The 24,930-nt window shown below is 36.3% G+C and overlaps 1 protein-coding gene across 2 annotated transcripts in view; it reads left to right on the top strand.

Moving 5' to 3' along the window:
- LOC150103869 (ATP-binding cassette sub-family A member 2-like) overlaps positions 1-24,930 on the top strand; it is a 975,482-nt gene that overhangs the window by 462,991 nt on the left and 487,561 nt on the right. For both annotated transcript variants that reach the window (XM_090397162.1, XM_090397161.1), the window contains exon 24: positions 10,946-11,142. In XM_090397162.1, the coding sequence (XP_090253288.1) occupies positions 10,946-11,142 (197 nt within the window). The remainder of the gene's footprint in view (positions 1-10,945; positions 11,143-24,930) is intronic.

Below are 24,930 nucleotides of genomic sequence, written 5' to 3'. Positions count from 1 at the left end.
ACTAGTAAAGATAGGGAGATTATTATCCCTGTTTATAAGGCTCTGCTCTGGCCACATCTTGACTATCGTCCACAGATTGTTCACCTGGGTTTCTTGGGGATAAGGAGGTTGTGAAGAGGATTTAGAGATGAGTGACCAAACTGGTGAAGATCTGTAGAATGCTCCTTATGAGGATTGCAAAATTTAGTTGATAGATGGAAAAGAGGGGACATGATAGAAACTTATAAGGTTTTAAGAGGGTTCTTTAAGATTGACACAAAGGATTTTTTCAGTACATGATGAATAGATGGAGAACTAGAGCTCAACCCTGGAAGTTTTGTAAGAGAGTAGTTGTAAGGGTGTGTTGACTAGATTTTTCTTGGAAGAGGATGACTGAGTGGAATGCATTGCTAGAATTAGTTGTGAGTGCCTGCTGACAATGCCTGAGTTTAAGGAGAGGTAAGGAGGTATTCTGTGTTTAAAGATTAGTGTAGATCTCCCATGAGAGTCTTCTGACTCCATTCAGATACCCATATCATAATAATAATAATCATCATCTCTGTCATCTGGAACTGAACTCTATTTGTTTCATGCAGTAGAATTTAAGTAGGACTGTATTATGATCTGATAAGCTGAAGTGAAGAAGTTTGATTTGAATTGCTGTTTATGAAAGAACGGAATATGTAATTTGATTCATCCTGGGAACTAGTACCTTGATTCTTGAAAATGTAAGCTAGGAGGGTAGGGTTATGAATCCTGCATGTCTTCTAGTTTAACAATATCAAGACATACTTATAATTGTGCATATTTGTTTATAAACTTGTGGGGTTAACTCCTATTTTTGTGTAATGCAGCCTTCATTCTCCAGCTACTGTATGTAGTAGGTATTATTTCATGTTACTGAATTATTGTAGTTACACATGCACAGCATTTTTAGTGTCTTGTCAAGATTTAACCTTCAGCATTCCTTTGGATATTATTGAGAGCTAGGGGGGACAAGAATAACAATCCTGTATAATTTATATTCATTTATCTTGTCTGAAGAATTTGAAAGGGGAGAATTTGTTGAGGAACCCATGATAATGAAAAGTGAAGTGATATGAGCAGTGGAACAGCTGCCAAAAGGAAAACTTCTGGAGCTGATGGAGTGTCAGTGGAATTATTAAGAGCAGCTGGGAATGAAGAAGTGAATATATTGACTGAAATTTTTCAACAGGTTTGGAAGGAAATATGCTACATTAGAGATTGGAAAACATCAGTATTCGTCCCAATTCCAAAAAAATCGAATCCCAGAGATTGTGAGAATTATAGAACCATTGCTTTAATTTCACATGCAAGTAAAGTTATGCTGAAAGTGATCCACCAAAGGCTGGAATCATATTATTATTTTATACAGGTACCTCCATGGAGTTCAAAGACTCATTGCATGTGACCCAATCTATCCACACAATCTATCATACCTCTCCTTGAACCCACTAACATACAAAACACTCACAATTGACTCTGGCAACCCATTCCACTCATTCACAACTCTACAAGCAAAAAATCCAGTTCTCACACCCCTATTACACCTTTATTCAACTTCTAGGGATGACTCTCTGTTCTATTCCCTCTAGGCAAGTCCTGAAACATTTCCCCTGCATCTATCTTATAACACCTTTAATCAGCTTAAATTTTTCAATCATATCCCTTCCTTTTCTCCTATCAACCAACTTCTGCAATCTACAAACCTTCAATCTATTCTCATAGGGAACATTCCACAGGCCACTCACCATCTTGGTTACTCACCTCTGAATCCTCTTCATCGCTTCTTCTTCCCCAAGAAACCTAAGGGACTAGACTTGAGCACAGTAGTCCAGATGTGGATATAGCAAGGCTTTATAAAGAAGGAGAATAACAACTTCTTTACCTCTACTTTTTAATGTGTTCTTCAATAGCCAAGTAATTCTATGGGCTGCCTTAGCAACTTTAGCAATATATCCTATAAACTTTATAGGATATATCTCTAGATCTCTTGCTTCATCTATTTCCTGGAGTAGAGTGCCATCAATGTGAGTGCAATCTATTTATCCCAAAATACATAAGTTTACATTTCTCGACATTAAACTGATACCCATTAACTTTTGCCCATACTGTCAGCCTATTTAAATTGTTTTGCAAGCTCTCCACATTACCTTGATTAAATATTACTCTACCTAATTTCTCATCATCAGCAAACAACTGAATATTTCCTTTCAGGTTATTTCCTATATCATTTATGTACAAAGTAAACTGCAATGGTCCCAGCACTGAACCTTGCACACACCACTAGTCACCTGCTTTTGTCTCGATGCTGCCCTTCCATTATACCAGTTTTTGATATCTGTCCAGCATCCACCCCTCTTATCTACAAGGATGGTCTGAAAAAGTTCTCGGCCTCGACCATAGATGGCAACACTATCAGCAAGATTTTTTTCTTTCTAAGCTGGTACATCTGTCATAAGCATACATGTGAAATTGCAAGTCATTCTATCAAGTAGTTTGTTTTATACAGTTGTTTGAAGCAAAAGTGTTATCTGTATCCCTTGAAATGGATAAAATTGAGTATCGTGCGTTTATAAAATTCTTTGTATTTAAAGGTTTCAAGCCAAAAGAAATTCATTCGAAGTTCATAAAAGTCTTCGGGCACTCTTCTCCTTCGTTTTTGATAATTAAGAAATGGGCCCGAGTTTAAATGTGGCCATACCACCTTTGAAGATGATCCATGTGGAGGACGTCCAAAAAGTGAAACAACACCAGAAATCATTGATCAAATGCACGATATGGTATTGGATGACTGGCAAGTCAAAGTGGGTGAAATTGCTGAGAGTATAGGCATTTCAAAAGAACATGTAGGATATATTTTGCATGAAGAATTGCAAATGAAAAAGCTTTGTGCAAGACAGGTGCTGCGCTTGCTCGCAGCAGATCAAAAATGCACTCACATGAAAATCTCTGAACAGTGCTTGGAGCATTTAACAAGAATAAAACTGATTTTGTGCATCAATTTATTACTATGGATGAGACTGGGATTCACAATTACACACCAGAATCCAAACAGCAGTCAAAACAGTGGACAGAAGCCAGATGTTCAGGGCCAAATAATGCAAAGTCAGTTCCAACAGCAGGTAAGGTTATGGCATTAGTATTTTGGGATGCTAAAGGCATTTTGTTTATTAATTATCTTGAAAAAGGGTAAAACAATAAACAGGGAATATTATTATTCCGAAGTTTTAACCAAACTAGATGTAAAAATTCATGAGACCCTGTTTGCAGAATAAAAAAATCGTCTTTCATCAGGACAATTCACCTGCCCACAAAGGTGTTTTGTGGGCAGGTGAATTGGCAATGGGAAAATTAAGGGATCTGCACTATGAATTGTTGGAACATCCACCCTATTCCCCAGATTTAGCTCCCTCTGACTTCTGTCTCTTCCCAAAACTAAAACTCTTCCTCGCTGGTCAGCGTTTTTCTTCGAATAAAGAGGTGATTGCAGCTATAGAGGAGTATTTTGCAGATCTTACTGAGAACCACTACAGGGATGGGATAATGGCGCTGAAGCATCACTGGAATAAATGTATTAGTCTTAAGGGAGATTATGTTGAAAAATAAAAATAATTCAAAAAGAACTTTTCAGACCATCCTCATACTTAACCACTGTCATATCCATCCTCATTTGTTCTAATTTGCATGACAGAGTTCCATCTGGTATTCTGTCAAATGCCTTTGCAAAATCATCATGTAGCCATTTCCTTTATCCAACTCAGCTGTTACTCTATCATAAAAAGTCAGTAAATTACTAAGGCATGACTGCCCTTCCACAAAGCCATGTTGATCCTCATACAGTATCATATTTTTATCTACCCATTCTTGAATTATTTTTTTTACCAATTTTTCTGGTACTTTTACCACCATGCCTGAGATACTGATTGATCTATAATTTACTACTGCAGTCTTTAAACCTCCCTAATGCACTGGAATTATTTTGCCCTCTTTTCACTCCCTTGGAACTCTACCAGAGCTGAGACCTTAAATTGAAGATCCTGTCAGAGGATTTGCCAGTTCCCTTGCACATTTTTGCAAAACCCTAGCTGACATCCCATCTAATCTCTCAGCTGTATTTACATTGAGGTACTGCAATATCCTAAGAACCTCCAATTCATCCACCTCTTTTCTCACATTAATATCTGTCAATAGGTTAAAGCAGTAACCTCACTAGGATAATATACCCTTGCAAAGTGGTCATTCAGTAACTCAACTATTTTATCTGCTCTGTCTCTTCATGACCATCATCACTCATTAAGGTTAATCTTCCAGAGTTATTCTTCCTCTTACTCACCACATAATGAAAGAACTCTTTGGGATTTCCTTTGGCCTGTTTGGCTAGCTTCTTCTCATAATCTTATTTTGCCTTCTTTTTATGCTGGTCACCTTTCTTGGCTGAGCCTTGTGCTGTTCTTGAGTTTACAGCATTTTCTTCTTCTGCTGCTCATGCTTAATGATATTACTCATCCATCTAACTCCTGCCCGATTAACCCTCCTTACTCTAGGTATACAATTTAATACTGCCTTTTCTAGATGACCCTTAACTATATCCCATGTACTACTAACATCCTTACCCTGCAGTGTTTAATGCCAGTGATATAGATTTAAGCTTTTTCCTAAGCGTGTTATAATCACCTGCCTTATAGTTCCACAAATACCCCTTCTTGATAGAATATTCCTCATGTTTTATAATCTCCCAAGTCAAGACTGCATGGTCACTTTCACCAATCGGAGGCAATGTGGTCACCTTGGTTATGGATAGCTCTTCTGATCCTATGACCAGGTCCAATACTCTCACACCCTTAGTCCTCCATCACATTTTGCCTTAAATAGTTATCTCTTGGTAGCTGTATAAATTCAATTTCCTTCTTGCCATGTGATCTGTCTTCCTTCTATTTTATATCTCCATAATTAAAGTCCCTCATAATAATCATTCAACCTGTACTTATTTTACTAATTTGATGATACATGTCTTCCAGATCATCTGTGGAACTCCCAGGCCTATAACAACAACCAACTGTATATTTTGTCTTAGTGACCTTAATCTCACACCAGACTGCTTCAAAGAATAGCCACCCTCTCGACTGTCTGCTATTCTTTTTTGCTGCTATTCATCTGCTGTCATCAGCTGTACTCCTCCCACCATCCTATCCTCTCTATCTTCCCTGAAAATACTAAACCCTTTACATTAAAACTCTGTAACTACATCTGCAGGTAGCCAAGTCTCACTAATGCCGATTATTTTTGCACAGAGTTAGCAAACATGAGAAAAATTATGAAAAGAACAGAGAATTTCAGAAGGAAGTATTCATCTGTTTTATCGATTATAAGAAAGCTTTTGATTCTGTGGAACACAACAGACTGCGGATTGTAATGAGATCAATGGGAATACCTGAGCATCTAATTCTCTTAATAAGAGATCTGTGTGACAACCAAGAAGCTTCAATAAAAACAGTCTTTGAAGAAATAGTATTCAAGTGGAATCTTTTTAATATATAATATTTATAGTGAATATATTATGAGAATGGAAAATTTAGACAAAGATCTAACTGGAATTAAGATTAGTGACAAAAAATAAATAATTTATGATATGCAGATTATACACCCCTCATATCAGAAACTAAAGAAGAAAATATAAATTATTGAAAGTTATGATTTACTTGGGTACAGAATCAGAAATGATGGTAAATGTGAAGATGAAATTAAGAGAAGAAATTAAAAGATAGTCATGGGAAAAAAAAGCTGTGTTAAACCTGACAAAAATTATGAAAGACAGAGATGTGGTAATGCTACAAAAATTAGAATTGTCAATGCAATGGTCAATTCTAATTTTCCAGTAGTGATGTTTTGATGTGAAAGCTGGAATTATTGAGAAGAAAGACAGAAAGCGAATTGATTCATTTGAATTATGAGTGTGGAGGAGACCATTAAGAATCCCTTGGACTGCAAGAATGACCAATAAGAAGGTTTTAGATTTTGTCCTTTATCCTTTAGAGAGTATAAAGACAGAATGTTCCTTGGATGCAATGATTGCTAAACAGAAGTTATAGATTATAGACTTTGGATATAGTATGCACACTGATGAATCATTGTAAAGACAGTTATGTTGGGGAAGATTGAGGGAATGAGAAGGGGAAGACCACAAATGAGTTGGGTGGACAACATAAACGAACTTACCAAAAGAAAAGACAAGAGGCTGTCTGAGATGGAGAGCTTTTGTGCACAAGATCACCAAAAGTCGAAAATGACTGATGGCACATAAAAACAACAATAACATCTTGTCTGGATGCTATGGGGCTCTTTGGATGTCTTATTTGCTTTTTCTGTTTGATCTTTTTTGAATTTCCCCTTCTAGAAGAGTTTCCTTTGTTTTTGTATATGAACTTCTAATCTGTTCCATTGTTACACTGATTTCATTGCTGTTATTTTTGACTACTGATGATCCTTCTGTGGATGATGAGGAAGTAGGCTCCAGCTATTCTGGAACTTTTGGGATTATTTCTTGTTGATATTACTATGCACTTTTTGTAATTTTGATGAGTATAATTTGTCTTAAAGTGACTTCCTTGCTAAACTGAATTGAAAGATCTGTATATTTTGCTGGTTATGCCAGTGTATATGGCATAGCCAGCAAAGAAGCACTTCTAACAGTTCTACTGATGCTCCCAGTCTTTTGGCAAAAGTTCTAAGCAGCAGGTAGTAATGCAGTAGTCATAACTTTCACATTCCCATAGGGTTTGGGAGATTGACTGGCAGTATGTCCAATCTCTACACATGTGAAACATTTATCTTTGAGGTAGTTATCACCTGAGTGGTTATATGAGCTGCAATTGCAAGCACTATCTCTGCAGATCTTGATAGTTTACCAAAACTTGAGTTTTACTAATGTTGACAAAATTTGTTACAGGCATCTTCATATCTTTTGGAAAGTTGACCTCAGCAGGAAACCAGTTATGATCTTCACTCAAGATAGCCATTTTATGCGTTATTACCAATTTTATCCCACTTTGAGAATATCTAGATTAGGATTTCATTGCTGCTTTCTGTATGTTCCATTGGACACCTCTCAATCTGTAATGTTCTGACATGGCTTCCACCATTACAGGAATTGCACTATCTTGAATTGTAAAACCTGTAATACTTTATCCTTGGTTTCTGCATCTTTTTATCACATCTAAATATTTCTTTTCACTGTACAGCATGAAGAAGTAAATCTTACTTGTTCTCTTCGCATTCTGGAATTGAAATTCCCATCGTGGAATTTCTATTCCAGAATGTGAAGAGGTGAGACAAGTGACACTGACACCCTTGGAGGAATTAATATCATTATCTCAGAAAAAAAACAAAACAGTCTGCATTTAATTATAAGAAAAACCTTTCAGTCATAAGATTGAAAATTAAATAATTACATGATAAAGAAACAATCCTACAACACTAGCAAATGTTTTAACTGAGCCTAGCTAAAATTATGGCTGTGCAGATATTAACTGCACTACCAGCAATCACTAGAAATCTTATTGATATTTACTCAAATAATCCTGTGCTGGTGTGAGGGAGCCACCAGCAGCATCAGCAGTATAAAATTAAAATATGATAAGATAAATATTAAAATATAATATACATATAGCAAAAAAGTGTATCCTTATTTTAAAATACTCTGGATGAGAGATAGTTGTAGAAAGATTTTTCATTTGGTCAGAATCACATTACTTTTTACTGAAAGCTAATAATTTCAGGTTGTAAGTTACCCCCTAAAATCATGTTCAATGTCTCAATGTTTTCAGACTCACTGGACATCAAAAAGTAGGGTAGTTTTATTCTAAGGGTTTATACTCTCCTTTATTAATGTTAAACACTACACATATGACTGCGCAAAAAAAAAAAAGTATCTAACAAACTCTGTTCTCTAAAATAAATTTAGTTTAAACCTTTATCCAAGTGTAAGCAAACAAAGTTTGTGCCTGAAGTATCTTCAGGACTGAGGCCACTCGTGGTAAAGGTGGACCAAGCTCTCATCACTCCTTGTCTCAATATCTCCCATAATGCAAAGCACATCTCCTTGCAGACATGTATAATGCTATGCATTAAGGGAAGGACCACTACCTAGACTGGTTTCGACCTTTATTGAATGTTCAAGTACAGGTCAAACTCCAAAAACTTAGCGTTGTTCCCCTCAGTTACAGGCTCAACCTGCCACTGAGAACTCTCAGAACCGGTTGGTTCTACACCATGGTAGGCTCACCCCCACCATGGAGCAGAGCCGCTCATTTGCTCATATCTTGAGGGGTAACAGCAACAGCCGTGCCTCATTTAACTTCACAGACTACAGCATTGCCATTCATTACCCCCACCCAGATCTGGGTGACAGCAACAGCTGAGCCTCAGTTAAAACTTCATGGGCTACAGCATTGCCATTCATCACCCAAGCTTCCAACCGGTTTCGACTTTCATTGAGGTCTCGTCAGTTAGCCAGACCCTGAAGTGGTGATACTAAGGCAGAAGCAATGGAGAAGTCATATTTACCTATACGAGTTGCCAAAAGGTGTGCCGCTTTATTATTAAATTACTCTTGATTTAGAGAAAGATGTTGGAAGTTTTTTCCCAGTTGGTTAGACTATAATAGATTTAGTTTAATCCTTTATCCAAGTGTAAGCAAACAAAGTTTGCACCTGAAGTATCTTCAGGACTGAGGCAACTTGTAGTAAAGGTGGATCAAGCTCTCATCACTCCTTGTCTCAGTATCTCCCATAATGCAAAACACATCTCTTTGTGGACATGTATAATGCTATGCATTAAAGGAAGGGCCACTACCCAGACCAGTTTCAACCTTTATTGATGTCTCGTCACTATAAATTTATTATAATCTAACCAAGTCGAAAAAAAACTTCCAACATTTTTCTCTAAATCCAGAGTAATTTAATAATATGATGGTACACCTTTTGGCAACTCATACAGGTAAATATGACTTCTCCAGGTCTGGCTCCCACTGACGAGACCTCAATAAAGGTCGAAACCGGTCTGGGTAGTGGCCCTTCCACTAATGCATGTCTGGCCACTACCCAGACATGTATAATGCCCACAAGGAGATGTGCTTTGCATTATGGAAGATACTGAGACAAGGAGTGATGAGAGCTTGGTCCACCTTTACCATGAGTTGCCTCAGTCCTCGAGATACTTCAGGCGCAAACTTTGTTTTCTTACACTTGGATAAAGGATTAAACTAAATTTATTATAGTCTAACCAAGTGGGGAAAAAACTTCCAATCTGTTCTCTAAAGTCAAAATACAGACATCAAGGAATTACCAGATAAGTATATTTATCCAAAAATTAATGCTAGATTTACTATTAAAATTTAATTATATTAAGTCACGGCACATAATTAGGCCTATTGAAAATGGCTGGAAGCTCTGATTAATTCTTTGAAGTTTGGAACAGAAGATAACTTTTATGATTATTGATTATTATTTAACATCTCCAGGGATTCCAAGGACTCATCAAGGGAGGGCATGTACTCTACAGCCCTGACTCCACCAACGCCATCTACCGCCGACCACTACTAGTATTTCCACAGACAATCACAAACATCCATGCCCACGGTGGGATTCGAACCCGCAGCCTTTTGAGTGGAGAGCGCTAACCACTCTACCCTCCAGGCCGGCAACTTTACTAATAAAATTGTGTTGTTTGGTTGAGCATCATAGATCTCTACAAATTCCTATCTTGGGCTATTCTTTTGTGCTCTCTCTCTCTCTCTACATATTTCAGAATCATAAGTAAATCAATGTCCTAAAAATAGTGCTGTATTATCCTATGGCAAAATAAGTGTGGAATTTGATTTGTTCTATCATGACTCTTTCTACTTTGATATTTAACTTTAAAACATGTTCATCCTTTTTTACTATCAACACAGGATCATATACATAATACAGATTATTCATATTTTCCCTCCTACTTTTATTCTCTTTAGTTTTTCAATGCTTTCAATTTTTTTTCACTGTAGTGAGTGAACAGAAGGAGATTTTTACAGTGCAACATTGATTTTTGTTTGCACTTTAGTTTCAATATATAAAGCATTTCTGCATTATGTTATTCCTGTATCCTTTCTTCCTTCCTTATGAATGTTACCATGAATTTCTGATGATTTACATTATCATATGCTTTGTTGTAAGCTGTAAAGCCAAGATAAACATCTTTCTGCATTTCTGTGTTTTCTAATATCATTCAAATATGAAATATGCCCTTACTTGTTCCTGTATTTTTCATAAGATACTTTGGATGATATGTATGAATCATTCTGTTTAATTTACAATAGGTTTATGAAAATTCATTATCTGAAAATAATAATGATTCCACATGATATTTGTAAAGGAAACTTTTTTTAAACTAAATTTTAAAAAAAATTTTATAACTAAATTTAAAGCTTACTATAAATAAATACATTAAAATCAATGTAAATGTATTTATTAAAATAAAGCACCAAAAAGCTGGATAATAATTCTGGATCTAATGTTCACTTTACTTATATAATCAATGTAAATTTTTTTCCACAACAACAAAAAAACTATTATGCATGCTTTGTATTATTTTTTTCTGATTAATTAGCTTTCACATGAAAATAAATGTGCACTTTATCTTATTAGGGCATATTTTTACTATATATTATACCAAGGGCATATATTATACCAACTACGAGTATACTCGTAGTTGGTATATGAGCCTCACAAGCCAACTACGAATATACTCATATTCACAATAATAGACTGTGCTTGCTATATATTGTTATTATCATAGATAGATTATATAATAACTGTTATATTAAAATAATATTAATCCCTGTTTAATATTTCATTAGTGTCAGTGAATTTGCTATCTTTTCTGAAAATTTGTTCATGAAATCTTTCAGAATGATAGAAGATCTCAATCTTCCTTTAAAGAGACATAACAAAATACATTGTTTATCAGGAGGAATGAAACGAAAGCTTTCTGTGGCTATTGCATTTGTTGGTGGTTCACGTGTGGTAATATTGGATGAGCCGACTTCTGGAGTGGATCCATTTTCAAGGAGAGCGATTTGGGATCTCATTTTGAAATATAAGAAAGGTAGAAACTAGTCACATATTAACACTGTATACTGAAGTTAATCTTATAATTAGTCAGATAAATACATATCTTTTTTTTTCATGTTTGTTTTGTTTTTCCATTTATATTCAAAATGACTTGTATACTTGTCTAATGCATTTTGATATGATGTGTGTGATTTGCATATGATGCAAATTGATGAACCACTAATGTACATTATCTCATCAGATATTAATGACGTATAATTACCATTATATAGAATTTCTATAGAGTCATTTCATTCAATGGGACAATCTTCCTAATCATTCTTCCTAATCACATACACTGTTTTACTAAAAGTCATGGGGGGGGGGGGGGAGCAAACCTCTGATTACAAGAAAATCAATATGTGTATGTAAATTTTTGACCTCCAAAGGAGATGAGTAAAAAGTGTTAACATTATTTCAGAAGAAAATGATTGTCTGTAATTATTTGGGGAATATTTTTGTACATGCTATTATACAACAGTTGAGCCTTGTATATTCACAATTAGCAGCATGCCAAAGAAGCAGAAGCAGGTGACACTGAGCCTAATATAGAACCAGGTAGGTAGGTATAATAAATTTAGTTTAATCCTTTATCCAAGTGTGAGCAAACAAAGTTTGCGCCTGAAAGTATCTTCAGGACTGGGTTAAGGTGGTATACACCAGGGCAACTCGTTGCAAAGGTGGAGCAAGCTACCAACACTCCTATCCTAGTATCTCCTATAATGCAAAACACATCTCCTTGCGGATATGTCTATTGTTATGCATTAAGGGAAGGGCCACTACCCAGACTAGTTTATCCTAGGATAGGAGTGTTGGTAGCTTGCTCCACCTTTGCAATGAGTTGCCCTGGTGTATACCACCTTAACCCAGTCCTGAAGATACTTTCAGGCGCAAACTTTGTTTGCTCACACTTGGATAAAGGATTAAACTAAATTTATTATACTCTAACCAAGTGAAAAATAAACTTTCAACAGGTAGGTAGGTAGGCAGGCCTAAAATACCAGCCAATAGAAGCTGATGCTCCTTGAAAAAGCTGTCTATCTCATCTGTCAGATTTTAGTGAAGCATTGTTTGGGAAGGAAAGGTCCTCAAACAATGCTTCTCTAAAGATTCCGTGTCACGTGTTTTGAGAGTTGCATGCATGGCACAAATTTTCATGAAAGTGCTGTAGCCATTAACAACAGTATTAACAACATATCATAGATTGGGATGGGTCAAGCATTCAGAACCTAGAAAATGAAGCAGTAGGAATCTGCCATGCAGACAACGAGTCACACTACATACCCCTCTAGTCTAGTGTAGGTAACACACTAACAACATGGAGTTACTTCTCGTGGGATGGATTAGATCCACCTAGTCATGTTGCTTTTACTCATACCACCTTCCAATGCAATAATATTCCATGTCACAATTCATTTTAGAAATTATGGACTTTACAACTGTGTTTTCCTGCCGTTTCGATTTTCATATTAAGATCATCATCTGGAGCATATACAAATATACAGGACACGCTGAGTTACATTACATACAGTAAGCTAGAGAAACAATGATTTAATCACAGGTTATTCTACTGGCATGACTTCTAGTAAAAAAAAAAAAAATGAATTACAAATTCATTAATTATTTAGAAACTACATTAAGCTAAATTCTATTTATGATAACATTAGCAAACATTCTTTCTTATAGACATTTTTCTTTCAGTAACAATGATGTCCTATTTTTAGCATTACAATTGTTATTTTTGATTTAGGATCCTGGATTATCTACAGTCCTGTTTATAATTCCTCTTAGAGAGGAAGGTTCCGTGGGTCGAATGTGTGCCTTCCATATGTTTGGAATTTTTAGACCATCATTATTGTTCAGATTGGGGTGGTTGATAATAATCTCATAGGCTTCCTTAAATTTGCTTTCATGCTATTTGTTGGTGTGATGTAAATAACTGGTCCTTTTCCAGTCAATTCTATGTAAGGTGTTCAGGGCATAATCAAAAAGGTCAGCTTCACCATAGTTATTATATTTGATGTATCATTTATGTTCTTTTTGTCTGATAGGAATTGTGCATCCTGTTTCCCCATAGCAGGTGTAATAAATACGGTAAACTCCAGGGTGGGCCAGCGGAGGGAGTGGGTCTCCTTCAAAATTAAAAAGTAAGCGTTATAATTTTGCAGGAGGTTTAAAGGTGGCTTTGAGGTTGTACTTTTGTAGTATTCTGTTTATTTTATCTGATGTCCCTTTAATGTAAGGAATGGTTATAGTTTTTATTGTAGCCTGGTTTATCTTTGTTTTTTATTGAGGTCTTGTAGAGAATTTTGTTAATAGTGTTTTGGCTGTAACCATATTTTAGAGAAGTATTGCTGATAACTTTAAATTCATCTTTCAGTGCATGTTCATTGGAGCAGATCTTCAAAGTCCTGTTTTTTAGAGTATTAATGACACCTAGTTTTTGTGTTGGGTGGTGGTAGGAGTTTATGTGTATGTATTGGCCAGTATGTGTTGGTTTCCGGTAAACAGTGAAGGAAAGATTTCCAGAAGGAAGATGTGTGACAAGTGTATCTAGAAATGGAAGTGTGTTCTGTTTTTTAATCTTAATTGTGAACTGTATTCATTTGTGTTGTTTGTTTAGGTGGCTAAGGAAAGTGTAATGTCTGGCAGCCATGGGACCAGATCACGAAAACATCGTCAACGTATCTAAGCCAGACTTTGGGTTTTAAAGCAGAGGAATCTAAAGCATGTTGCTCAAAATGTTCCATATAAAACTTAGCAACGGGGGGGGATAATGCTGAGCTCATAGCTGTGCCTTATTTTTGTAGTAGAAAGCATTTTGCCACACAAAATAACTAGAACGTAATACATGTGTAAAAAGTGGTGTTGATATCTGGAAGGCATTTAAAGAAGAATTGTGTTATTGATTGGGACATTTGTAAAGAGGGCAGAGACATCAAAACTGACTAATAAATCATCTTTTTCTAATGTAATGTCTTTGATTATGTTTGTGAAGGGAGGGAGAATGATCTACCAACTACCCCTTGAGTGATGCCCCTATTTTTCTTGGCTAGGTGATAATTCAGGCTATCTATCCCTTTAACTATCGGCTGGAGTGGTGTGTTTTGTTTGAGTATTTTCGGTAGCTTGTAAATACTAAACAAGTGTAGTGCGGAAGTAGTTTTTTGACTGTATCTTCGGGCCATGTAGCGATTGTAAACATGATTTATACTGCTCCAAACAATTAGATGATATTTTGGTTTTCTTGTAAATTATAAAGTTATAAAAATAATTTACAAATGTAAACAATTTGTAATAAATATTGATTATTTAAACAATATCTCATCAATTATTCCCTATCCATAAATAAGAAATATTTATTCATGTATAACAGGGGTCGGGAACCTTTTTGAACCAAAGAGCCATTCCACCAAAAAAATTAATTAAAACAAAATTTTGGGTGCTGCAACTTCAATTCAATTTTTCCTAGTGACTCAAAGTTACAGTTAGTTCAAACTTAGGTAAATTTGTTTTTAATTCAGTACTTCCAGATATCAATACACTTTTATGTTTACATATAAATTTTTATATGTTCAATAAATAAAACAACATTAAGTTTGATTAAGTTTTTAATCACAAAACACGTTTAAGTATTTATAATATTACAAAAAAATCAGAATTTGTATTGCAAAAAATAATTAGTCCGAACAAAAATACAACAACATTATGTATCTTAATAGAAATTTGATTGTTTTAATTTAAAATTCACTAATGACACTTTTGATTTTGCATCTTCTCAGCCAATTTACTTAAATCTGGATTGCATTTTGTGCACTTTAATAGTAATTCAGCTTTCAAACTTTCTTCAGTCAATTTGTTCCTATACTTATTTTTAATGTAATTCATTGAAGAGAAAAATTGTTCGCAATTGTATATTGAACCAAAAAGAGTCAAAACCCCAAAAGCAAGTCTCCTGGCATTTGAATAATTAGTTGGGAAAGAATTCCAACATTTAAATATAATTTCCTGTGGTGTTTCTTCCATAGTTTCCTCATTTTCTTCAATTTGTGCTCCCATTTCCTGTCAGGAAATGGGAGGCCATCCCTGGAAGTTACTAAAGGAAACTGTGAGAAAGAGGGTGAGGAGTGGTTTCTTTGCATGGAGGGTGGTTGAACCATGGAATGCATTGCCTAATGGAGTGGTTTCTTTACATGGAGGGTGGTTGAACCATGGAATGCATTGCCTGATGGAGTGGTGAGAGCGAGAACGGTCAATGAGTTCAAGGAGTGGTATGATAGACTTTGTGTTTCTTGGGGGGGGGACCTCCCCTCAATGAGTCTTGATAGACTTTGTGTTTCTTAGGAAGGACCTCCCACGATGAGTCTTCTTTTGAAGTTTTTGTATCCAGATGCTTTTATTCTGAATTTTCAGAAGCTCCATTTCTAGTTCTGTAATTGATATTCCAGGAAAAGCTTCGATATCTATTAATTTTAAATTGCAATTTAATGGATGTAATATAAATTTCATCATCTCCTGATGTTTTTTAAAATCCTGAAATCTGCTTGTAAATGAATCTAAAATTACAGTAATCATTTCAGCGAATATTTTGAAATCAACTTTTTCTTGATTTAAATTCAATCTATAATTTTTTGGATTTTCAAAATATATAAATTTTTTCTTCAGTAGCATCTTCGAAAAACACTCTTAGTTTCTGTTCAAAGGTAAGGACTTCCTCTAGTAATTGTAAGGCTGTGTTTCCCCTCCCTTGCAACTTCAAATTTAGCTTATTAAAATGTTCTGTCATATCAACCAAAAAACAAAAATTTTGTATTCATTCGGGATTACTGAGAAGTTCCACATGATTTACCTTATAATTTTTAATGGTTAAGAAAACTGTTACTTCTTTTAAGCACTGAAAAAAGAAACGTTTTAATGCTTTTCCTCTTGATAACCATCATACAGATGTAAATGTCACTAAATCTTTATGTTGACTACCTAGTTCCTCTAAAAGTGTGTCAAAAGGTCTGTGATTCAATGCCTGAAATCAGATATAATTGATCATTGGCACAACAACAACATCCATCACTCTTTTTAGTTGTGGTAATAATCCCAAATAATTTGCAACTAAAGCTTCTTGATGCAAAATACAATGAAATGAAATAACTCCATGTGGAATATAAGTGGAGAATAATTTAACAAACCCCTTATTTTTCGCAATCATAGAAGGTGTGCCATCAGGTGCAATGCATACTATATTATTAATATTTATATTTTTATTCTGTAAACTTGTTAGAAGATTTTCTGAAATATCTTGACCTGTAGTGTGTCCTTTAAGTGTTAGCAGATCAAGAAGTTTTTCTCGAATACTGGAAGATGTGATATATTTAACCATCATGCTGCATTGTGCCATATCGGAGATATCATTTGATCCATCAACCACAATAGATATAAAATCAGCAGAATTAATATCCATAATTTGTATATTTGAAAGTTCTGCAGAAATTGTTATAACCCGTTCCTTGACAGTTCTAGCTGAAAGAGGTAAATCTTTAATTTTTTTTACGTATCTTGTCCTTATTTTTCATATCTTTAAATAGAATTTCAGAGACATTATACATGCAATTTTTTTAGAAATTCACCATCGGTAAAAGGTTTTCCCACTTTTGCTATTTCAAGGGATAACAAAAACTTGCTTCAGTAGTATTCAACGAAGATATCGTTGACAAATTTCTTTGCTGAAGCAATGTTTTCTTTTGTAATTGTTCAATAGCTTTTTTTCTATTATCACCCTCAGGATATTTTTTACTGAAGTCTAAATGTTTTCCTCAAAAATGTCGTTCGACATTTCTTGATTTGTTATTTCGAAGTCTTAGATGGCAAATTAAACATTCCAGATTTCCATTTACTTCTATAAATGCAAATTTCTCTATCCACATTTTATTGAATCCTCTGTTTTCTTCGATTATTTTTCTTTTTCTTGAACTCATATTAGGAGGGTTATTAGCACAAATTTACCTGCAAGTAAAAACAGAAATTCAACATAATAAAAATTAATTTGTGCATAACATTACGTGACACTAAAATAAACACCAGTTTAGTACCACAATAAATATGTTAACTAACAAAATATTTATTTTGACAGTTAAAATCCGTATGTATCTAAAAACCAAGGTATTTGATAGGATAGCTGATCAATTAGTTCAAATATTTGCCGTGGCACTAGTTACCTTAGGCATGCATAACACACGTCACATGTATGCTATCTAGCACCACGACCAGACCCTATCAAAAAACAATATTTAGTTGTTTGTATTAATTATGTATCTTTTAATTCAATATAAAAGAGCCGCACTTTGTTCAGCCAAGAGCCGCATGCGGCTCCAGAGCCACCGGTTCCCGACCCCTGATGCATAATGTACCCAATAGTTATAATTATTTGCAGAAATTTATAATTATCTGACAGAAACTAAAATATTCCCTAATTGTTTTGAGCATTGTAGAAGAGTATTGCATTGTGATGTTTTGGCCACCAATATGTAGTCCTGACATAGCCTAACAGAACATTCATGGTACAAACTCGAATGTAGAATTACAGCATGGCTAAGATGGCTCTTCATTAGTGGAACTTAAGTAATTCTTTAAAAGAGAAACAGAGCAGAACACTAGCAACTCTCTACCAGAAAATATAATGTCTTCTACAATGCATTGAAGCAATTATTATAGTAATTGGTGAAAAAAAAAATGCTTTTAATTTCTGTCTGTGAAGGTATGTTTTGATTATATGTTCTCATTGCACAAATTTTGTGAGGATAGGATATATCATCATCATTAGGCCAGTGAAACCTTAACAAAATGGACCAATAGAAGGTAAATATATGAATGCTTGGACAAGCGATCATGTTTTCTATAGGGTTCGTGCTAGGGCAACTTGTAAATGCCAGTGAGTGTCTTCACGTAAGCTCTCTGGTCAAATTTTGTACGAAACTTTCATAGTTTCTGCATTCAGCTTTGAAATAAAAAGGAGAGGAGTTTTTTTAGCCAAAAATTACAGGTACATTAGTGAGATGTGATTGGCAGGTATTGATATAGTTACAGGGATATAATGTAAAGGTGAGAGAGGTGGTTCATTTGAAGCTATTTGGTGCGAGATAGTAGGGCGAAATATGTTGCTGCTATAGATCCAAGAGGGGGGGGGGGCTGTCCACAGGAAGATGTACATGCCATGCATCAGAAATTAGAATAATAAGTGCAGGCTGAGCAATTATTATGAGGGACTTCAACTATTATTATTATTATTATTATTATTCAGGCCTCCATTGAGTCAAAGGACCTCCTGCAATGAGTCTAAGAAACACAAGTCTATCAAGACTCATCGAGGGAGGTCCCTCCTAGGAACCATAAAGTCTATCATACCACTCCTTAAACGCATTGACCGTTCTTGCTCTCGCCACTCCATCAGGCAATGTATTCCATGGTTCAACCACCCTCCATGCAAAGAAACCACACCTCACCCTCTTTCTGACAGTTTCCTTTCGTAACTTTCAGGGATGGCATGACTGCTTCCCGCTGTTCAACCAAGCAAAAGAACTTCCCAGTGTTCACCCTGTAACTGCCTCTCAGCAGTTTAAAAGTCTCAATCATATAACCTCTCCTTCTTCTATCCACCAAACTCTGCAGTATACACTCCCTCAGCTGATCCTCATAACTAACATTATACAGTCCTGACACCAACTTTGTTATCTGCCTTTGTACCCCTTCAAATCCTGGGGACCAGATCTGAGAACAATAGTCTAAGTGTGGTCTGATCAGAGTCTTATACAACAGAATGATAACCATTTTATCTCTGCAGGTCAGTGTCCTCCTCATTATTGCAGCAATCCTCTGTGTTACCTTCACTACCTTTGCAATATGTCCCCTAAATTTCAGGTTTCTATCAATCATCAAACCCAGATCTCTTGTCTCCCCTACTTCCTCCAGTATAACTCCTCCCGTAGAGTACGCAGCGTCCCATCGATGTGTCCCAAACCTGAAGACCTTACATTTTGCTACATTAAACCAATATCCACATTCATTTGCCCATCTATCTAGCTTATTCAAATCCTCTTGCAGGGCTACCACATCTGCACTATTACTAATGACCCTTCCCAGCTTCACATCATCCGTAAATAACTGAATATCCCCTTGCAATCCACGGACAATGTCATTGATATAAAGGTTAAACAATATAGGTTCCGGTACTGAGCCCTGTGGAACCCCACTTGTAACCTTCTGCCTCTTTGATATTGTTCCAACATACATAACTCTCAGATACCTATCGGCCAGCAAATCCTAAATCCAGTTGACCAATCTGACATCCAGACCCATGTGCTGCAACTTTAATATCAGCTTATCGTGTGGCATCCTGTCAAATGCCTTTGCTAAGTCTAGGAAAATGGCAGTATATGCCTTTACCTCATCTAATGCTCTTGTAACTTTATCATAAAAGACTAGTGCTAAAACAAGAGTGCCCCTTCACAAATCCATGTTGACTCTCACAGATAACATTATCCTCATCTGCCCAGTGCTGTATACAGTCCCTTACTACTTTCTCCAAGATCTTACTAACTACTGATGATACACAAACTGGCCTATAATTTGACACTTCCAGTCTGCTACCACCCTTATGCAATGGCACTATCTTACCTTCCTTCCATTCCATGAGCACCTTTCCCGCAGCCAGACTTTTCATTGAAAAGCCAGGTCAATTTAATTCCTTAGCACATTCTCTCAAAACTCGTGGTGAAATACCATCCAGTCCCACAGCTTTACTAACATCCAGAGTACTCAGTATGTGGAACACACTCTCCTCCTGCACCTCTAAACCTCGACCCTGCCCTATTCTTCTAGTATTCAAATTGACTCCTCCAGGATGAAATGCTCCAATAAAGTGTTCATTGAACAATTCCTATGTCCTCTGCATTAATCACTCTATTCCCATTTTTATCCCACAGTGTCATTCTTCCACAGTCATTTCTCCTCCTACTGGTCACATAGCTAAAAAATTCCCTAGGATTTTCCTTGGATCTAAGGGCCAATCTTTTCTCATATTCCAGTTTCGCCTTCCTTACCATACTAGTCACTCTCCTGGCCTGTGTCTTATATTCTTCATGCATCTTTTCTTCACCTGTATCCTTATATCTCTTCCATAACCTCTTTTTTTCACATGCAATTCCTGTTTAATATTGTTTGTCATCCACTTTACTCCAAATTGTGTCCTCTTCTTCGCTCGTGGAATGCAGCTTGCCATTGCTGCTAACAAATATTCCTTTACAGTTTCCCAAGCACTATTGATATCCCAGCCTTCCAGTTCCTTCCTCCACGAAACTTCCTCAAGTTGACGTCTAAGACTATTATAATCACCTGCTTTATAATTCCACATATGTTCCCTTCTCTTTGATACTCCTGCATGTATCAAATACCATCCAGTATTTTCTGGATGGTATTTGATACCATCATTTTCCAAGTAAAAACCATATGGTCACTCTTTCCAACTGGTAGGAGCGATGTCATCTCAGTTATTATCAACTCTTCTGATGCTATGACCAAATCCAAAACTCTTGAACCTCTTGTTAACAACTGTTACATGTTGCCTCAGACATTTGTCCCTCAAGAATTCTAGAAATTCCATTCCCTTATTGCTACATGCATCTTTCTCTCCCCAGTTTATACTACTGTAGTTAAAATCTCCCATAACAATCATTCTTCTTGCACTTGCTACGCCCAACTGTCTAAACATTTCCTGGTCCCCACCCTGTCTGCTCCTTGGTCTGTAGCAATACCCCACTAAATATCCTGTCTTACCCACCTCCACCTCACACCATATGCTTTCAAAATCATTAGTGTCACAGCCTTCCAAAGCCTCTCCACTCTTAGAGGACATAGGTCATCACTTATCATAAGCAGTACTCCACCTCCACGCTTTCCCTTCCTATCCTGCTGAAAAATGCTGTACCCAGCAACTTCTATTCCTGTTATTATATCCTCTTCTGTCAATTCTCGATGATCCTAATAATCTTTGGCCAGGCTGATGCTATCAGTGCCACCAATTCCTCTCCCTTATTCCGAATACTCCTTGCATTAGTATAAAGCATAAAAATGCCATTGTTTCTATACCCAGCATTATCCCCTCTAGACTCCACCGGGCTCAGCATTACCTGATGTCGTCCCCCTTCTCCCAAGTAGACATTCCCACAAGAGGCCATCCCTGCTACCATCCTTCCTGGGACACACTGACTTGTTCAGAACAGAATCTCTCCAGATGCCTACGTCCTTCCTCATTCAAATGCAATTGGTCTCTCGCATACAATTCCTCTCTGCTCTCAAACACACTCCAAGCATCCACATATTCCAGTCCTCTCTTCTGACACATTCTCGCTATTATGCCATTCAGTATCACCGCTCTTCTGCTCAGTTCGTCACTATCATACCTAGGCAACACACACACTATCTTTCCTCTCTGTGTTTTCTTTCATACAATCTCAAACAAGAATCTCATATCTCTTGCTGCTCTATTTACACCACCACTCAAGTCATTTGTTTCCACCATCACAATCATCTTATCCACCCTTTCACCTCTCTTGTGGATACAGATTGGAAAGAGGAAAGGGAGCATAGCAAGATGTTAGAGAAATAATCCATGTTGAAATGGAAGCTTTCGTTCTTCACTTTGTGCATATTTCCTATCACATATCAAAATTATGGTTTTCCAAGGAGTATGCCAGAGCAGTCCAAGAAAAGCAAACAGCATAACATAAGTGATTTGAGACCACTATCTTTCTTCACAGCCTACAGCATTTGTAGAGCTGCAATTAAAAGCACAAAGTGCAAATTTAACAAGGATAAATGTAGAAAATTTGCCATTTGTGGTAAATGGTCCCTCACAAAAAGTTAGGTGCAACTTTTGACCATCTGTGCTGCCTTCTCTTTCTCACCTTAATAGTAGCATCTCACCATGGCAAATTACCTGCTTCTTTGCCTAGAACATTGCATCCCATGCCTCCTGTGACCTTCTGCCAAAAAGAAATCAGAAAAATTGAAAAACTTGAAAGGCAACCAGTCCTGATGGAGTACGACCTATTATACTCAAGAGATGTATTCCTGAACTAACATCTGTTCTTTATCATCTATACACTAAATTGTACTCAGCAGGCATCCACCCTTCAACATGGAAGCAAACCTGCATACATCCAGTTCCAAAAATAAAGTGATAAATGTTCCAGTTATCAACCTCTTACTCTCACCTTAATTTTGGCCAAAGTATTGGGGAAGGTTATTAACAGTTAACTTTAATACATGGAGAACTGCCATCTGATTGGGGGGCTTTGCAGTCTAGATCGACAGGAGTTTGTCTTGCCTATGTTATGCACCTCTGGACTCATTCTATTGAAAGGTGTGGAGAAACCTGTTTCATTACACTTGACATCTCTAAGGCTTTTGATAGGGTCTAGCATCAATAGCTTCTTGACAAATTACCATCATATGGACTGCCTTCATCTTTCTGTAATTGGATTGCCAGTTTTTATCAGATTCATCCCTATATGTAATAGGGGATAACGTTCTCTCTTCAGATCATCCTTTTAATGCACGTATTCCTCAGGGCTCTGTCATTTCACCTATCCTCTTCCTGATTGTTATAAATGACCTATTCGCATTGACTGCAAACCGTATTCATAGTTTTACTGATGATAGCATATCCATGACAAGCCTTGCAGTTCTCAAACATCTCAAGCTTCAAGATCATCTGTAATAAGTGTCCTGAATTGAACACTGATCTCCACAATATCCTTAATTTGTGTGAAAATAACCTGGTCAACTTCAATGCTTTCAAAACATACTTTTGCTTGTTTTCTTGCAAAGAAAACTTCAAAACTCTCTTCTTGGACAACTCTTACTGCAAACTTTTCCTGGCATAATCATATCACTTCTATAGTATCACCAGTTTCCAAAAAACTTGTCTTCCTTTTCTGCTCAAGATGATATTTCTTTTCTGAGCAGTTACTCTATATAAATGGCACATAATTTGGCCAACTTTGAAATAGTGCTCTCATGTTTGAGATGGTGCATCTAAGACCTCCCTAAAAATTCTTGATGCTGTTCAGAAAAGAGCAGTTTACTTGATTAACAACATATCTCTCACAGATCCTTTTTATCAATTTTCCCACAGATGATCAGTTTCTGCATCGTGTCTCTTTTACAGATATTTCTATGGCCATTGTTCAGCAGAACTATCATCCATAATGCCTCTTATTGCTGCCAGATCTACAGAAACTTGAGAAACTAACCATCCTTTTACAGTGAAACTGCATAATCACCAAATCTGTTACTTGCAGTCATCTTTCATTTCATCCACCTCAATTCTATGCAACAGCCTAACCTGTGAAGCATTTCCAAAGGACTACAATCTCCAACAGTTGAAGATTGTATTTCATCCACAGATCCTTTTTATCAATTTTCCCACAGATGATCAGTTTCTGCATCGTGTCTCTTTTACAGATATTTCTATGGCCATTGTTCAGCAGAACTATCATCCATAATGCCTCTTATTGCTGCCAGATCTACAGAAACTTGAGAAACTAACCATCCTTTTACAGTGAAACTGCATAATCACCAAATCTGTTACTTGCAGTCATCTTTCATTTCATCCACCTCAATTCTATGCAACAGCCTAACCTGTGAAGCATTTCCAAAGGACTACAATCTCCAACAGTTGAAGAAGAATATCAACAGACTACTCTGCTCCAGATTCCTTCCCACATATGGCATTTATTTGCTATAGGCCTCTCTGCCTCTCGTGTGTGTGGATAATAAAAAAAAAATTACACACACGAACACGTGGACACACACACATAAAATTGTATATGCACACACACATACATATATAAAATTTGTGTGTGTGTGTGTGTAATTATGACTACTTTCCCTTATATTGCAGTGATTTAGTTAATGAAATTTTGAATTCCATATATGAGGGTAGTCTGAAATGTTCTCGTCCTAACAATGAAAAAACAAATTTATCATAATAAACATAATCTCCCTTAAGACTAATACATTTATTCCAGTGATGCTCCACTGCCATTATCCCATCCCTGTAGTTGTTCTCAGTAAGATCTGCAAATTACTCCTCTACAGCTGCAATCTCCTCTTGATTCGAAGAAAAATGCTGACCAGCAAGGAAGAGTTTTAGTTTTGGGAAGAAATAGAATAGGGTGGATGTTCCAACAATTTATAGTGCAGATCCCTTAATTTTCCCATTGCCAAAACACCTTTGTGGGCAGGTGAATCGTCCTGATGAAAGACGATTTTTACTTCTGCAAACGGGGTCTTTTCTCATGAATTTTTACATCTGGTCTGGTTAAAAGATTGGAATAATAATATTCCCCGGTTATTGTTTTACTCTTTTCAAGATAATTAATAAACAAAATGCCTTTAGCATCCCAAAACACTAATGCCATGACCTTACCTGCTGATGGAACTGACTTTGTCTTCTTTGGCACTGAACAACTGGCTTTTGTCCACTGTTTTGTCTCCTGTTTGGATTCTGATGTGTACTGATGAATCCAAGTCTTATCTGTAGTAATAAATTTATGCACAAATTCAGTTTTATTCTTGTTAAAATGCTCCAAGCACTGTTCAGTGATTTTCATGCGAGTGTGTTTTTGATCTGCTGTGAGCAAGCATGGCACCCATCTTGCGCAAAGCTTTTTCATATGCAATTCTTCATGCAAAATATATCCTACACGTTCTTTCGAAATGCCTATAGTCT

This window comes from Typopeltis vanoorti, chromosome 8 (assembly GCF_054136105.1).
Source record: "Typopeltis vanoorti isolate ZY-2024b chromosome 8, IOZ_Tvanoo_1.0, whole genome shotgun sequence".
NCBI classification, from domain to species: Eukaryota; Metazoa; Arthropoda; class Arachnida; order Uropygi; family Thelyphonidae; genus Typopeltis; species Typopeltis vanoorti.
The sequence above is the reverse complement of the archived record's forward strand: the minus strand, read 5'-3'. Positions and strand labels throughout refer to the sequence as shown.